We start from the raw sequence: 17020 nt of genomic DNA on the forward strand, positions 1-17020 counted from the left end.
CTTATCTTCTGTTTGAGTGTTGTATCTTAGATGTGACGCTCCCTCAAAGGTCAAGATGACTGAACAGAGGAGAAAGACAGTAGAAAGGTTTCTGCTATTGTATCTGCTGATATAGGAAGGCAGCTGTCACTTGTCATAACTTGTTGCTTCCTGTTGGTTGTTGGTCACCAGTATGTGAAACAGTAATGTTCAGAAAGTTTCAAAAACTACAAGTACTCCTGTCAGGCACAGGGTCCACATTTGGACAGCAGAGCTGAGAACAGCTGTCAGAAAACACCACTTTCTCCCCTGCTTTGATGGAGCATGTGCCTTGAAGTGACATTACAACTTGGGGCTGCAAAAACTCTTGGAGTTCAGGGTACAGAGGAAAGGGTTCTGCAGGGTTGGTTTTGTTCTGGTTTTAGAGCCTGATGTGCCTCTTGGGTCATGGTGATTCAATCCAAGAAAAGTCCCATTAGGAAATATACTAGCACCCAATTAAATCTAGTAAGTGGGCTTATTTCCTAATAGCACTTCTTTGGCCTACCCTGTATAATTTATCTATTTACCAAGTGCTCTGGTATCCTTTGGTGGGTTTTCAGCCATACCCATGCTTCCAGCTATGCCAGTGGATACTACAAACAGGACAGACCCATGGGCCATTCCGTGGTACTTCTTCCTTGCCACGGCCCTCCGTCATCGCTACTTTTGCTGGCAGCTCCCACAAATCTCGGGGCTCACCCTGCGCTGGCAAATGCACTCAGTCTCCGGAGCGCTGCCAGGGGCTAGGCCTCATTGTTCTCCCGGAGGTACCCAGACCGTGCCACACGGCTCCCCCCGCCGCGTACAGTATTAACAGGCATTGATTCTGCCCGCAGATCCTCCGCATCCCCCGCGCTGCCCTGCTGGCGCCCATCCCGCGGGATGACCGGGGCCTCACGGCGCGGCCTCCCGCGGGCCCCCGGTCGCCCCCTGCCGCCCGTGCGGCGCCGGTGCCGGCGGGGCCCGCCGGGCCGGGGGCTGCAGTGCCCGCCGGGCCGGGGGCTGCCTCGGCTCGGCACGGCCCGGCAGGGCAGGGACGCGGCCGGAGCGGCGCTCGCCCTCCCGGCCGGCCCCGGCGCCGGAGCCGCGGCAGGGCGGCAGCGCCGGCCGGCCCCGCGAGAGGGAGACAGAGCCCGCCCGCGCCGCGCCGGAGGCCGCGCCGTGCCCCGGCAGCGCTGGCACTGGCAGGGTAGGACGAAGTAGGCAGATTTTTTACATCCTGCTATCACCGTGGTGGCACTTCTTTGTAATTCTAGAATTCCTTGGCCCTCTGCCGCTGGCGAAGCACCCAGAGCTGTCTGCAAAGTTTCAGCTGTGATGCCGTATGCAGGTACCAAAGAGAGATGGCTCCTCCTGTGCTCTCCCAGCTGTGGTGTGTTAGCACATCCACGGCTCCAGCAGCCAGTGCCTGCTGGCATTCCAAGGCTACTTGCTGGCCACCCTCCAGACCCGAAGCCACATGGCTGTGAGGCGCAGTCCGGCACCCATCATGCTTATGGGCTGCTTTCCAGACATGCAGTTTTCTCCATGCCTGAGCCGACCATCAAGGCCAAAATTGATAGCCACACAAGGGGAGCTCAGGATGTGCTGGCATCACAACTATCCTCTGTGTCCCCACTTTAAGAGTGGAAGAGACAACAGCACTGTCTAACCTTCCTACCCCACCTCTCAAGTACCACAGAAACACGTGAAAGAGAACACAGCCTCAGAGTTCCACTGCTTCCCTTAAAAGAGCAAGTAGTAAGAAAAATGTTATCAGATAAAGCTGCCCAAAATTTCAGTACTGCAAAAATATCCAAATAGACCTCTGTGTGAAGGTGTATTTGCTTCAATACAAGTTGGAAGAATAAACTGAAATATACTGTAGGTAACCAGTATATTCAGGCAGATGGAGGAAAAATTAGATGAGTTAATGACTCTTTCTTGGCTCTGCTTTTAAAGAAAATTCCAGAGAAGATCTAGCATGCACCTAGAGAAAATGGGACTTTAAAGTGTTCTCAGAAATCACACTGTAAATGGCAGGGGACTCAGTTGATCAACTTCCAAAGCCTCAAGGTTGGGATAGCTCTGTTGCTGAAACATGTTGATTCCCCACATTCTGCTGTTTGAAGCAATGATTTTATTTTATATGCTTTCACCTCCTGAACGGTCATGGGCAGTGTTGTGAAAGTAAGTTAAAATTGTTGCTTTAAAATCAATGACTAAGAGGACACAAGTCTAAGGTATGTAGCACAGAGGACAGAACAGAGTAGGCAAAGCAGACTCTGCTTTTATCCCTTCCAGCGAAATATGAACAAAGAGACAGTCAATAAAAATTGAAAGAGAGCTGCACCTTCACTGGTAGGAAATTGGTGAAGGAAATACCAGTCTTAAACATTATACAGTTAGCTGATGGAATTCATTATTGAAAGACAGAATTGGAATTAACAATTTAGCAAAACTAAAAAGCAGAAGCTTTTGTACACTGTCGGGAACAAAACCTTTAGATACTGCTATCAGGGCCTGAACCACTCGTTGTTGTGCCATGATCAGAAATTGCAAGACAGTGTTTTCTAGAGGCACCTTGAAGTGTGTGGAAGATGTGTGGCAGAGGAAGGAAACACTGGGATATACTTGGGGCTGGCAGGGCTTGAAGGAGGACAGAGGGTAAGCTCTTTGATAAAGCTGTTGCCTTGTAAATGTTTATGCTTGTGCTCAGGGGCTATGATGACGTGTCCAAGAAATGCAGATTACAGAAGATTTCCGGAGTCACGGTAGTTAAAGTTTTAAAATAAACCAAACCCAAACAGACATTTAGTCAGTCGGGTTCTAACCCACCATGACATGAGGCCCAGTCCAATTCCTCTCAGACAAGCACTGGGAGAGAAGCTTTTTTCCTAATTGTAGATCTGCTTACTGCCTGTTTGTGTTTGCCTTTTCCTGCTTGTCCCCTTTGCAAGAGTCACTGTGCAGGAATAGCTGGAAAGGCACAGCATGGCCCTGGCTCTGTCCCACCACTCCCTGTCCCTGACATCCCTCCCTGCCCATGTAGGACACTTACTCATGCAGTCTCCTCCATACCAGCCAGCTCTGCACTCTGCACAGTAGATTCCCTTGATGTAGAAGTCGTCAAGTGTCCCTCCCCAGGAGCCATTGCGACAGGACTTGCAGTTCTCAAAGATGGTGCAGCCTAAAAAGAGAGCCACTGTGTTAGATGAAAGCCAAGGTGGATTGTCCTGCAGGAAGAGGAGCAGCCTCTCTGTCTTTTCCACAGAAAATGCCAATGACGTTAATGACTGCAGAGGTGCTGACAGCTTTCCCGCTGGGAACCATACCCAACCTCCACGCCCTAGGCAGCTCAGACTCTGAGATTTGGAACCTAACTCCCAGTCTGACTTGCCCAAACCTCTAAATCTCATTGCTCCAACTGTAAATGCCTCTCTCAGGAGTTCGAATGTGTGTGCTGATGCCATTTGGGCCCAGCCTAAATTATTCTGATGACTTCTAAACTCGTCCTAGCTCCTCCTGCTCTCTCCTCTTACCACCTTTCCCTTTTCTTTTTCCTTCTTGCTTGTGGGACTTCCAAGTTATCTCTCCTTTTTTGCTTTGGGGATGTAAATCAATCAAGAGTACCCCCAAAACACTCCTGGTGTGAAGCCAGCTATAGTGTCACCCTTTGGCAGCTTCCAAGCCTGCCCAAGACATCCTGAGAACAACACTGCTAGTAGAAAGTGTTGGGTTTTTTGGCCAATGATGCTACCTGCTTTGGGGGAACCTTGCCAAGTGTCTTTCTGCTGTCAGCTGAGTGGCAGATAAAGTTCCTGAGGAAATGCAGGACAATCCCATGCCTCAGTGAGATGTGCTTGTTCACCACTGCCCTGCCCAGCATCTGCCATGATGCCTTGGCCAAAGATTTGCTGTGAACACAGCATAGCCACAAACATACCTGGATGGATTAAGCAGGAGTCACACTCGTTCTCCTCGTTCCTGCAGCAGGGAATGGTGTAGCCCACTCTTTCTTTCTGTCCTGGGCAGATGCACTCGATTTGGTCGTATTCACAGCATTCCCGACACATGATATTCCACTCGGCCCCTGGGCAGTCTTCATTGATCACTGTGTACTCTGCAAAGAACAGAGAGGAGGACACACAGAAATAATCCATTATCTGAAGAGGACTGGCAGGATCTATTGTCCATGAATGGCATGAGGCTGGCCAAGGTCCTCAGACAGAAACACCCAAACTACATGGCAATATGTGCCTGAAATGTCAGCCTGATTTGCATGTCTAAGGAACACACAGGAGTTTCACAGTGTCAGCCAGATGAAGCAAACAGTCAAGAGGGAAGGAATATGTTCACTTCCTCTGCAAGGCCTTCCCACTTCTGTGGTGAGAAAAATAGCTTTTAAAAAACACAGAGGATGATACCACATGAGAAGGTTTCTTCAGAATGCAGGACTGATTTAAAGCATCATCTATAGTATAGATTATTTAAACTATGATAGCATGTTTTGGTTGTATTTCTGCTTGTGAATTTTCTATTCTTGAAAACTAGGGGGCCCACCAGGAAAGGCCACTTTTAAAGTTGGATTTTAGCTGGTTTCACTCCCTATTTTCACCCGGAAGCACATGTTGTTACATTTGACTTCACAGCCAAAGGAAACAAGATTTTTTGTTAGTTTTAAAGGTTTGTTTTGCCTGGCATTTCTAATATGGTAACATCTTTCTATTATTTAGCGTAACCTCAAATGATATCTAAGCTATGCTGGAAGTACCCTTTTAAAAAACAACCTCAGACTGTGACTCAGGACTGCCACAGTAAGTGCAGATCCTGTCTTTCCCCACCAGTGTGCTGTCTAAATTCTACAAAGAGAGATCCAAGAAGTGCACAGAGCTGTCAGCATGCCTTCTAAGCAGCTGACAGCCCTGATGACTGCTTTCATGGAGTCTGATAGTAAAAAGAGAGAGCAGACTAGAAAGATGAGACATGAAGGAAACTTAATGAGACTAGCTCTTTTTTCCCCTTCTATCCTCCTCTTCTTTTTTTCCTTTTTTTTTTAATTGTGGTTAGGTAACAACCTTTTTCCTTGTGTATTAAACTCTGAATAACTGGGTTGCCTTGTCAGGAAACAAGCCATATAATTCTAAGGAGAAACACTCCCATCCATGCCTGTACCTGTCTCCCTTCTCACACGACTGTTTTTTGTTTCATTGTCACTGATAACCTAATTCCTGTGCCTGCTGGAGCTCCCTACCACTGAGCCTTGCTGCTCTGTCTCACTTGACTCTCCATAACCTCATGAAGCCTGGTTGCTGGAAGCTTATCTTCTCCCCTAATGATTTTTACTGACTCCATAAAAAAGGACCACCGAACTGTTTCTTTTTTTTTTTTTTTTCCTCCCTTTGGCTGGGAAATGAAATGCATCCCTTTGTGCTTTTGTGCTCCTCAGAACTGAGCCTTTCCCTTGTGCCTGGTGCACCAACCAGGGAGAGTCCGCTGCTGCTCTAAGTTTAGGAATGAGGCTGCTGTTTGTGCTGAAACCTTTCCATCCCCCTTCTCTTCCCCTATAATCATTCCAAAAAGAAGAAGCTGTTCCTGCCATCCAATAAGATTCTGTATTTTTTTATTCCAGTAGTGGAATCTTGCATTGAAATAATCTTATTGTTCAGCAGTTATAGACCTTTTTACTTGTAGATCTTGACATGCTTTACAAAGTTCTTTTTCCAGATGGGAAAATGAAGCACAGGGAAGGTGAAGTGACTTTGCTCAAGGTCCCAGGGAAAAACAATAGTAGGGTTGGGAATTAAACTCATGCCTTCTAATTTCCAGAATGGCAGTCAATCATCCTGGCTAGGCTGGGGCTTCTTAACCTATGGCTATTATTCCCTTTTAATTAAGTCTTTTATCTGTGAATTGTATCTGATTCAGATTCCAGAGAAAATTAATTACACACATCTAATTATCTCCGTAGAACTGACACTCACCATGCAAGGCAGACAACAGCTCTGTCTCTGGTGTATGGGGTGGGGGTCTCACTCCTTCCTGAAGTAGTACGCTTTAAAGTCTGACTAATAAATAATTACTCAACACTCAGAGCTTTTGTAAAGCATCCTTCAAATTCTCATTTTTCTCTAACTCAAGATAGAAATCTAATTTATCTCAAGCTTGCTAAAGCCTATTAATAAAGTGGATATATTATTCAAGAGAATTTTTTGTCTGTAAAATGATCCAAATATTCACAGGCAAACTTACATTGGGGTGACAAAGGAATGTCTCCATCCTTGCAGGAGCTCACATCCTGGCAAGGTAAGGCTGTGAGCAACACAACTTTCAAGTTAGCACCGAGAGATGGGCTGGACCATGTGACATCCAGACGTCCCTTTCAACCTAAATTACTCTGTTCTTCCCTAAAATATTACATATGTATTTGCATGTAGGTAGAGAGTGTGAATGTGTGCATATGCATATTTATTTTCATATGTCGAGCTTGTTTACACAACAGAGCCAAAAAGCAGAGGCCACACTTATTCTTCGTGGATCAAATGTAAGAATTTGTAGAATAAGTTGACCTTGAGGTAATATTTAGTGTTAAGAAGGGAGCAGCTGATCTTGGCCTTTAAAAAATTGTAGAAATATACTTGCTGCCACCTAGAAATGCTGTTTGCTCACTTCTTTTGTCTCAGCTTAGACAATGAAAATGTCTAAGAAACTGTCTTTTGACTTACTGACAATTTAATTCATTTCAGGTTCTCAGTTTCTGCAGTTTGGGCAATTTATATAGCCTTGACAAGGAAACATGTGGATTTGAAATCTTTTTAAGTGGCCCTTCTAGGATTTTCTTCACAGAAATCATGGAATCTATTATTTTGAGATTCTGTAGAAGCTATTCTTTAAAGACATATGATTGAAGAGTTTATGCATCCCTTTAATAATGGCAGGATCCCTTTGGTTTTAACCTGGGGCTACTGAAAAAAGCGCAAAGAAAACCTTTGCCTCAGAAGTTTAAGAGGGATATGCAGAGAGTCACTTATGTGTGTAAGCAATGTTTGTTTGTGTGGCTGAGCTCAGCCTGTGCTCCAGGGAGGGAGAGGCATAACCTTGCTCCTCCTTGTGTGTTTGGGGATGGGCAACCACTGGCAGCTCCCCCACACACACTTGGCCATTATTACTGCAAAACAGAAGAGAATGAGGCAGAGAAAAGTGGGGGAAGATTTACTGACTGAGTAAAATGCTGAAAGCAAGGCCTCAGCCAGCTGTGGCAGAGATAATTGTGGGGTGTTTTGTGAGCTTTACTTTGATAATCTTCCAAAGCAGGCAGTCTGGCTTGCAGGCAGTTACTGTGTCTTTGATTTTGGGACAAGCCGGAAGAAGCTGCTTGACAACCCATGCAAAATATTTAACTGCAAAGAACAAACAAGACTCTGGACAGGCAAATAAACAGTGGATTAATTTATGAGATTTTAATGATGGAAGAAAAGCCCATTAAATCCAGGCATAAACAGCTCACATGGAAGCAGCTCAAGACCATGGAAACCATGCAAGAAATGCCTGTGTTGGGAAAGCACACAAACATCCAGGGCGTGTGCTGGAGGGAAGACCTGCTTGGCTCAGGAGCCTGGCACAGCCCAACTCAACACTTCACCTGATGCTTTGGGTCCAGCCTGAGCAGGACTGTGAGGTGGGAGATCAACATTTTCAGGTTCAGATGGCAGTGCAGTCATGCTTGCTACCTACCTCTGCACCTAGCAAGACCTCCTAATCTCTACAGCATGTCAGATCCTAGAGGCTGTCAGTGATGGATTTTGTAGGACACCAGTTGGAGGCGATGCTCCCAGACAGTGTTCTCCTTGTTGGCAGTGTCAGTCCAACAACAATTCTCCTCAGTGATGCTCCCCTCATGCCCAGGGCTGAGATCAGGCTTAAAGCTTTGGTGATTCAGGAAGAGATTCACAAGCATATTGTTGCCTCAGGGGCAGGTCAGGCTGCTCATCATGGTGAAATGTCAGCTTCAGCTGACTGATCTTTTGCCATGGTGAATTTGTATATCATAGATACCTTGCTAGATGGAAAGGGATTCCTGCTCCAAAGATCTGAGAGCTGGGAAAACTGTGTAGCTAAGAACTAAGGTGAATTGAAGCAAGCCCAATTATGCCAATTATTTGTTGTGTCTTCCACTTCTTTAAAAGAATGAGGATTTTTTTAGAGTACAGCCCATGCTGCTGCTGAGATGGGACATTTTTCTCCCTCCTCTCCCTGACTTCCCATTCCCATCTCTGTATTTGTGCTGACAGTAGCTGTTATATGGAGGGATCAGACAACTGACTGAGAAAAAAAACAGTTTGCCATATCTGTCCTTGGAGGGAACTTCCTATGCTATAAGTCCATTCTGTTCATACTGCGAAAATTTTTCTTCCATGCCTCAATTTATCCATCAGTACATTGGTAAACACTACTTAAGCTCAAAGAAATATTATTTCAAATTGCCTTGAAAAGTACCATTTGCAGTAACAGCTCAGTGTAAGACCAGATACAAACAGATAGATACATCTCTAGAATTTGAGTCCATAGAGGATGACTTTTTGAAGTGATTATTTAACCAGTTTGTGTTCCACAGATGAGAACATGCCCCTTTGGGTTTGATTTAATCTTTATTTTTCAACATGCTGCTCAACAACTACTGTCTTGAAGAAACAAGCAGTTGAATTTGAAGGAGTAATTACTTAAGGCTGTTAGTAGGGAATGTTTGGCCATGTAATAACTCTGAAAGGATTCTTTAGCTTCTCATCAAAGAAAAGACAACTTCAACAGAGATGAAACCTAGTAGCAACTTACACTTTCTTTAGGTGCATCTCATTTTTCTGCTCCTTTCTTACTTGGCTCTACTGCCATTGCACAGATATGCAAGCTGAGCCTCACGCCACGGCCATCAGGTGTGTGGACATTGACAACAGGAAACACTCTGAGTGCAGCACTGGCTGAAACTGTGGCTCCATTGTGATGAATAGTAAAATTCTCCATTTGATTTCAGTGAGGCCAAGAGGAAGACACCTTGGAAGGGAAGAGGGATGTTCCCTTTAAGAGACTTTTACTGGGGCTCTTGGAAAATGATGTACCCCAAACCCTTAATAATAAAGGAAAGTGCAGGTCTTTATTGTTAACCTTTTTGCCTCCGATAAACTACTGTGCAAATTATGTCTGCTTGTCTTTTTGATGTGTTAAGAGGATGAAAGGGATAATGCTGTCTCTAAAACCGCTTGCTTCTCTTTAGAAATTATGTACCTATTACTCTTTCAGCAGCTGGGCTAATTAAAAGAGGAGCTGAAATACATCCCTGTTTCAGTTTTCTCAGTGTGCTTACTTTATGGTCACAAATCTTTGCTGAATAATTAGACTGCTGCTTCTACAGAGTCAGTTGCATCCTTTTCTGCCTGTTGTGTGTGCTTTCACACAGTGGCAAGGGGGGAGAGGCAAAAAGAAAGGATCTCTATTTTATAAAATAATCAAAGCCAGTGGAAGAGCACAGGAGGAAATCTACTATAGTAAGTGGAATCTGCCCACTTAATAAATGTGCACTAATTTGACTGTCTTTTTTAAACACCCTTCTCCTTTGGTTTCTTCTCAGTATTTATGACCTGGCATTTGTGATCCTATTATTGACACTGTGGCCTTGTGGCTTCATTTGAGAAAAGCTGTGGCAGGAAGAAATGGCCAGGTTAAGACTCTTCAGAGGTTGCCACATCACCCTTCAGGTTTGGATTCTCTCTGGGACAGAGGATCTTATTCTGGGCAGAAAATTATACTAGTATGATCAGGAGGAGAATTTGTCTTCTCTGTGCTGCAAGACAAGGAACAGGAACAGGTAATGAATATAGAACTTTAGAGTAAGTGACAGCATTGATGATGTTGGACTTCTAGAGAATGTTTGGAGAAAATGTTTGGAAATCTGCGGAGAAGAAGCAGCTGCAGTATTGAAATTAATTCATGACCACATAACATGAGAATGTGCTCGTGTCCTGAACATTGAGGAGTGGTGCTGGACCTGTCTTCAGGACTTGCCTCTTGTTATGGTATGAAACCTGCAACATGTTGACAACTTAACTTGCAGTTAATGTTGCCCAGATAGAAACAGTCCACACAGACTGCAGCAGCCCTCCTCAAATTTTAGTCCTTACAGCTCCTGGGGAGTGTGTAGTCCAGCCCTAACCAAGGACTGAAGATGCTCTCAGTCTGTCAGGCCTCTGTCCCAGCTGATGGCCCTGCTCTGTGGCTTTCCTTCCAGTTTGCCCCTCACCACGTCCCTGTTCTTGCAGGAGGGAGAGGGGCATCCACATGCCCAACTGAGGTCCTGCTGCTGACTACTGCATCATACTGTGGTGGTCAGGGTTCCTTCATGGCTGGTGGAGAGAAAAATCCTGGGCATTGGCAGGCTTGCAGGGACTCCTGGGAGCTACTTGAAGAGACCTCAGGGTCAAAAGCAAATGACCCCAGCATTTTTTCCAAAATAAAAAGCAAGTCTCTTTCCCTTTGTCCATGCTAGGAACCTAAACATGTGAACTGAAGTAACCCATTTGCTAAGATTGAATGCATCTGGATGTGTCTGAGTGCATCTGGCCTTCACTTCTCTAGACAGAGGCTGGAGGGGGAGGGGAAGAGAGGTTGAGAAGGGTTTAGATAGTCAGAAACACACAAAAACACACATATATTTTTAAGGAAACATGAGTCACTTGCACTCCAAGTTTATTCCAAAAAGTAAATTCCCAGACCGCCCTGACTCCTGCCCCCAGCTCTCGAGGCAGGCCCTGTGCAACTGGGTGTGATAAATATGGATAAAAATTGGATACATCTGTGGGGAGGAGACAAAACGCTATTTTCCAACCTGCCCTGACATGTTAAGGCCACTGCACTTCTGAGTCGCTCCCCTGTCTCTGAGAGCCCCTCCTGCTGTGGCTGGAGGGGGCTCCTGGCCCCCACATGCTGCCAGCTGTGTGCCAAGCGAGTGCCACCAGCAGCAGGGCAGGGGAGGCATGGCAAGGAAGGGCAGGGGGCAAGGGGGACAGCTGACATCCATATGTCCCACAGGCTGCTCTCACACTGCTCCTGGTATGCGAGGAGAGCGTGTTGGGGGAGCCAGCACCCTCCCTCCAAAGCTCACAGCCCCACAGCCCTTGTGTCCCACTGGCCGTTGTTGTCCTTCCTCCTGCCTTCCCTTGTCACTGCTGCCGAGGGGATCAGTGCTAGATTACTCTGCAGATCAGACTCTTGCCATAAGAGAGAGAGGTGCTGCCCCTGCAGCAGGAGGGGTTTATGCCCACCCAGCTGCCTGAGAGCCACAGCCTGTGCCCAGGGATGTTCTGCCACAGCAGGGCTAGTTCTGTGCCACTCCAGCACATGGCACATGCCATGGAGCCACCTTGGCTGGCCAGTGTGCAAGGTGGCAGGTGTCTGAGGGACAGGCCACTGCAGGGACAAGTCAGTGCATGTGGCACAGAGGTGGGGAGAAGCTGTCGGTGCTTGTGACCCAGGGGGAGCTTTGGCAGGAGGCCAGCTGCCCAGGATGGCTGCAGGTGCTGGTGACCAGCCTGGTGGGCAGATGACCCTGGTCATCACCTGCTCCCTGTGTCCTGAGGGTTTGGCAGGAAAGGGCACGGCAGAGGCAGACTCTCTGCTGCAGCCCCACTAAGGGGCCTCCGCAGCACCATCCTTGACACCAGCTCTTTACAGTCACTGAGATCTGAGTGCCTGCAGATCTGACAGCTCCCCTGGTAAGTCAGCAGTACCGAAATATGCAGCAGCTTCAAGGGTGGGTGACTTGAGGGCGCCTCACCTCCCAGTCCTTAGGGCTGCAGCTCCCAAGAAAGCAGCCCACGATGCTGACAGCTGGCTGCTGCAAGCAGGTCTGGACACCTCCAGGTGTAAACAGCCCAGGTTCATGGCCATAACTACAGCAAATTTGCACTCAACAGTAAATGCTTTTTGCTCAGCCTTATCAAGATAATACTTGCTGGTTCAGCAGAAACTGGGATGGGGCTTGAGTATAAAAAAGATCCTTCTGCTTTAACAAGGCTTCCCCTTTGAGAGAATAATATTGGAAGAACTAAATCCCAGATTGGAAACAATGTGTGGGTTTTGTTTTCTTTTTTTCCTTCACTTTTTTCTCCCTTGCCTTCATTCTTGGTGTTGGGGCTGGAGAGGAAAATCTCTGTCTTGCCAAACTAAACAAATTACGCTTTACAATTCAGAGACTTAAATGCCTCTTTTTATCATCATTTCCGTAGCAGTGAGTGTTGAGAAAATAAAAGGAGTAATAAGCAAAGTGATTGCATACCTTTTTCTTAATGGCCATTGGCAAACAAATTCAGCCAGTTGTTTCTCTTTAAGGCTATTAAGTTTGCCTGAAAATCATTGCTGAGTAAACCTACACACACACACACTCCATGCTGACAAGAAAAAAAGTACATAAAGCAAAGCCCCTTCTTTCTCTTATTGCTGTCCCTGAAGATCTCTCTGCTTCCCATGACAGCGCATGAGATCAAACCCCTCTGACCACACTGAAGGAAGGGGGCTCATTCGACCATGCCGGGAACACACACGCTCTCTTACAGTACCTCTTGGCAAGCAGGAGATGAGCAGGAGCTGGAGAAGAGTGAGTCCTACAAGTGTCCAGGGTGCTCGCTCCATACTGCCCAGGCCAGAGCAGCGGTGTGACTGCTCGGGAAGGGAAAGCAGGCAAACAGCTTTTACTGGGACCTCACCAGCTCCAGGCTGCGAGGGATCTCGGATTTCAGACCTCAGCACGCTCCCATCCTCACCAGAGGGGAACTACCTTCAAGAGACTTCTCAGGCGTCCAGAAGCACACGTCACCCCAAACCTCTCCAACTGCTGCCTTAACCCTTTCTGGACTCTGGCAACAGATCCTTTCTGTGATGGCTTTATTGGCTCAGTGCTCAGAACAGAGATAGCAGCTTTTCTTATGTAAAGAAAGCTGTTTTAAAGCGGGGAGAAAGAGAAATGCAGATATCTCTCTATATGAGCCATCCCGGTTGCTGCGGGTGAGCTGAAGTTACGGGCATCTCCAGAAGGAGGCACTTTTTCCTTGCTCCCCTTGGGCTTGTGGGGCTGATGCATCCCGGGGGGTGGCAAGGCAGGGTGTGGGGTGGGTGCAGAGATGGATTCCTGTTCCACACTCCCACAACTGGGCAGCCTGGCCAAGTGACACGGTTCACTTTATGACGTGCTTAAAATAGCCGTGCCTTTTTATGGTGGCGCAGATGAATGAATGAGGCTCAGTAAAAGTTCACTCCACAGTGGATGAAAACCACAACACACAAAAGGAATCACTTGGCATACGTGTGCTTGTGCTAGTCAAAACCTTTTTACTGTCCATTTCTGCCAGAAAATGCAATTTTGGCAAAATTGAAATGTTTTGTCGGAACATGCTGATATTGAGGAAATGTTTAATCCAAACAAAGGACACCATTTAGTTTGGATTTTATCTTTGTGTCATATTTTGTTTTGCCTTTTATATTAGCACATGCTACTGACTTTTTTTGCAGTCTTCAACCCGTATTTTATAGCAGCATACTTAATTTTCTCTAAATTTTTTCTTGAACAATTTTTTAATGCTTTCCTTCTAAATCAGACTTTCTCAATTTGATTTCTATAGCAAGATTTTGAAATTTACATATATTATATAGGGGAAAAATTGAAAAAAATTGGCATTTGCTTTGGAGTAGGAAATCAAGTAACCCAAAAAGCTTTAACAAATACCTACAGTTTGTAAAACTCAGGCATGTTGAGCAGCCTCAGAAATTTGAGAGCCATTGCCAATGGAAGCCTTGAGTAGTTCAGTGCAGTGCAACATCCCCTACACCTTCAGGTGGTCTTTCGTGGGGTGAATTCCTTTAACCAGGCATCTCTCTAGTTTAGGCTTGTCTGTCTGCCAACCTGTTGACTTTGCACTGTGAACAGTCTTTTCAGGGTTTGTGCACCTTCCATATGAAACAGTATGGAAGTATTTTTTCCCAAATCTTTAACACTGATATAAACCTACCACTGAGAATACTAACAGAAGAAGACCTGAGATGGGTGTCAAGATTTTAGCCATTATGGTACATATTCCTTGCTGAGCTAGCCAGCTGCTGCCCTGGATGCTTTTCAGCTCAGGAGGAGGTCACCAAAGCTCTCCAAGTCCCACTGGGCCTTATTATGGCTCAGTTACTACTACTACTATGGCTCAGTTCTCCTGGAGCCCTTGGTGGGCATCTCTTGCCCCAAGGCCCTGAAACTCTGCCTTGGTGGTCCCTTGCTCCTTTCTGATCATTCATATATATGCTCTAAACTCCTTCCTAATTCCAGCTTTGGGCTCCTCTAACAAGCCGTTTCTGGTCAGTGGCAGGAAGAAAAAAAAGGACAATAAAAAGGAAGCCCCCAAGAGTAGATGAAAACAGTGAGAACAGGAAGCTCTTACATCTTCGCAAAGAAACATTAAGCTATTTTAAAGCCTGTGGAATCATGATTAGTTCATTTCCTAGCTATTCTTTCCAGTAAGCAATTAAATTATTTAAGCTGGTAAGACCTTTTTGGACTGCCAGTTGACTTACAGATGTCTGAGGCTTAGATATCTCTGAGGGGGACTGCTCATGGGGATGCAAACCAAAATCTGGGTTTGGTGTGTAAAGTGAATGGAAATCACAGGGCACTGAAGGCACTGAATGAGCTGGATACAGGGAAACAGAATTTTAAGGCCAGACACAGAGGATTTAATACATGGTTTTACATAAAGGCCAGAACCACTGGGGAAAATATGCCCACAAGGGCCACAACTATTCATTTGAGTCAATTCCTGTGGTGAAACATTCAACATGGGAGAAAAGGAGTAAATGAAGTTGTGTCTTTGCAGGAATCAGCTCTGCAGGGACACTTTCTGTTTTAGACTAGAAAAATGGTCCTTCTGTACTAAGGAGGTGTAAACTAAAGGGTTAACTGGTAGATTTATGACATCTTTTTTTTCTTTTTTTTGTCTCAGAGGAAATGCAATTATGCCGCCAGAAGATGTAACCACACTCAGCATTACTCCACAGTGCTTAGCTTAGCTTGGCACCTTGCAAAATCCATTTAGCTGGTGGATCCACTGCCTCCTTAGAGAATGGCTCAGCAGCCAAAGAAGAGAATTCAGTCATAAACCCACAAGTTTGCACATGGCCAGCTTACATGGGTTGTCTGTTGGGATGTAGCTTTAGTCCCAGGAATGACTATGGGCAACTTACACAATGCTCCTGAATGCCCTTCTTGCATTCCTATTCAGAGGCAGGGGCCAAACCAGGCACAGTGCACCAGCCAAATATTTCAGGTTGTATGTAATCCCCCATGAAAGAGAGCTAAAAGCTCTTAGCCATGTGTCTGTGCTGCTGAGGAATCTCACTGTAGCACTTGGCTTCGATGCTGTATGTGCTTTACTGTTGAATGTAAAGGTTTGGAAAGTACATTCCACTGAGGCTGAATTGTAAAATAGTGCTGCAAAACCTGATAGAGTTATTGTGTACTAATAATAACTTCCAAGTACCTAGCAATCCATTTCAACCTAGATTAAAACAAGACCTTCAATAACTAATAGTTGACCACTGACTGAATAATTAATGTGCAATTAATATCACCAGCTCATGTTTCTAATAATTTGCCATGAAATCTGAAAAACAGTGTGTGGTCCAACCTGCAAAAACAGAAAGAATGCCATTATTTTATACTGGGGAAAAGTGACATGGTGGGATATGGGCTGAGGCACATATCCTGAAAAACAGTGGCAGGTTCCAACAGAGTGGAACACAAACTTCGTTCCATTTGGTACTTGTAGCTCTGGACTGTCCTGTTTTAGAGGACTCAGTGAAGAATAAGGATGGATAAGGATAGATAAGGATGGATATATAGTTCTGAATAAATTCAGCTTGGACTTGAAATAAAAATTATTGCTTTTCAGTCTTAAAAATTTTAGTGAACTCTTTTTTCCCCCCCAACCTACAAAAATCTCTTGTTTCTATTACTGGAACATTGCCAGAAAAATTTCTGCTATTGTGACTTCTGCTCAAACGATTCTGTCCCAAATATTCTTGATCATTCTCCAAAGCTCCAGAGGTTCTGCTAGGAGGAAATCTGTGATTTTTAATGTTATTCACTTGTGCTACTACAGAAGAGATGCCTTCACAGGACCTCCTTCTTACAAGAACATTTGGAGCCCATTTCTTTTTTACAGGCAATATTCCCACTCAACTAGAGGAGTCCTCTGCCAAAGAAAGAGTTTGAATCATCTGGACTCAAACATGCTCCCAAGAAGATTGCTGGAATTAGGTCTCAAACTTTACTGGCTGCCCAATAATACCCATCCCACTCAAACAATATATGGAGAAACCACTGGAAAGACATCATAAAAGAAAATGGACCCATTGAGAGGGTGGAAAGGATTTATATCTCAGGGGGAAATGAAGTTCAGATGAAACTCAGAGCTGGCACTTCAGGAGTAACAGCAAGAGAGGTTAATGAAAGATTAGCATTAATATTTTGCTTCTCCCTTCAAAGCATTGTTGTCCAATAGGGAGGGGCCTTTTAGAGGAGAGATTATGAAGTGTTTGCCTTTAAAATAAAGCTTCTAAACAAAATTCCAGACCTTACTGGAATTTCTGAGGAACATTTTATAAGCTGCTAGGATTATCAAGAGTATACTTTGCCCTTTGGGCTTCAAGTTCTGCTGAACATGTGCAATGCAAATATCCAGTGTTCATGAATTACATTGGTATTGTGGCAGCCTACCCACACAGGCACCTACAGATAAGGGTCTTTTGTTTGGCTTTTTCTTGCCTGAGCTCTGAAAAATATTCCCATCACTCTGTGGGGTGTTAATCCTGTGACTGAAGCATTACAGTCCAGGAGAGCTAAATGGGTGTGAATAGAAGTGGCCAAAAGAGGTAGGAGCTGCTGTGCCAGCACACAATACAGCCCTTGATCTAATGACACATGTAAAGAAAATGA

At 45.3% G+C, this 17020-nt stretch overlaps 1 protein-coding gene across 2 annotated transcripts in view; it reads right to left on the bottom strand.

The window, feature by feature from the left end:
* PAMR1 (peptidase domain containing associated with muscle regeneration 1) overlaps positions 1-12814 on the bottom strand; it is a 55098-nt gene extending 42284 nt beyond the window's left edge. For both annotated transcript variants that reach the window (XM_038138945.1, XM_038138944.1), the window contains exons 1-3: positions 12606-12814; positions 3947-4123; positions 3062-3190 (exon numbers count right to left, since the gene is read on the bottom strand). In XM_038138945.1, the coding sequence (XP_037994873.1) occupies positions 3062-3190; positions 3947-4123; positions 12606-12678 (379 nt within the window). In that variant the 5' untranslated portion in view covers positions 12679-12814. The remainder of the gene's footprint in view (positions 1-3061; positions 3191-3946; positions 4124-12605) is intronic.
* Between the last annotated feature and the right edge of the window lie 4206 nt (positions 12815-17020).

Source organism: Motacilla alba, chromosome 5 (assembly GCF_015832195.1).
Source record: "Motacilla alba alba isolate MOTALB_02 chromosome 5, Motacilla_alba_V1.0_pri, whole genome shotgun sequence".
Lineage (NCBI taxonomy): Eukaryota > Metazoa > Chordata > Aves > Passeriformes > Motacillidae > Motacilla > Motacilla alba.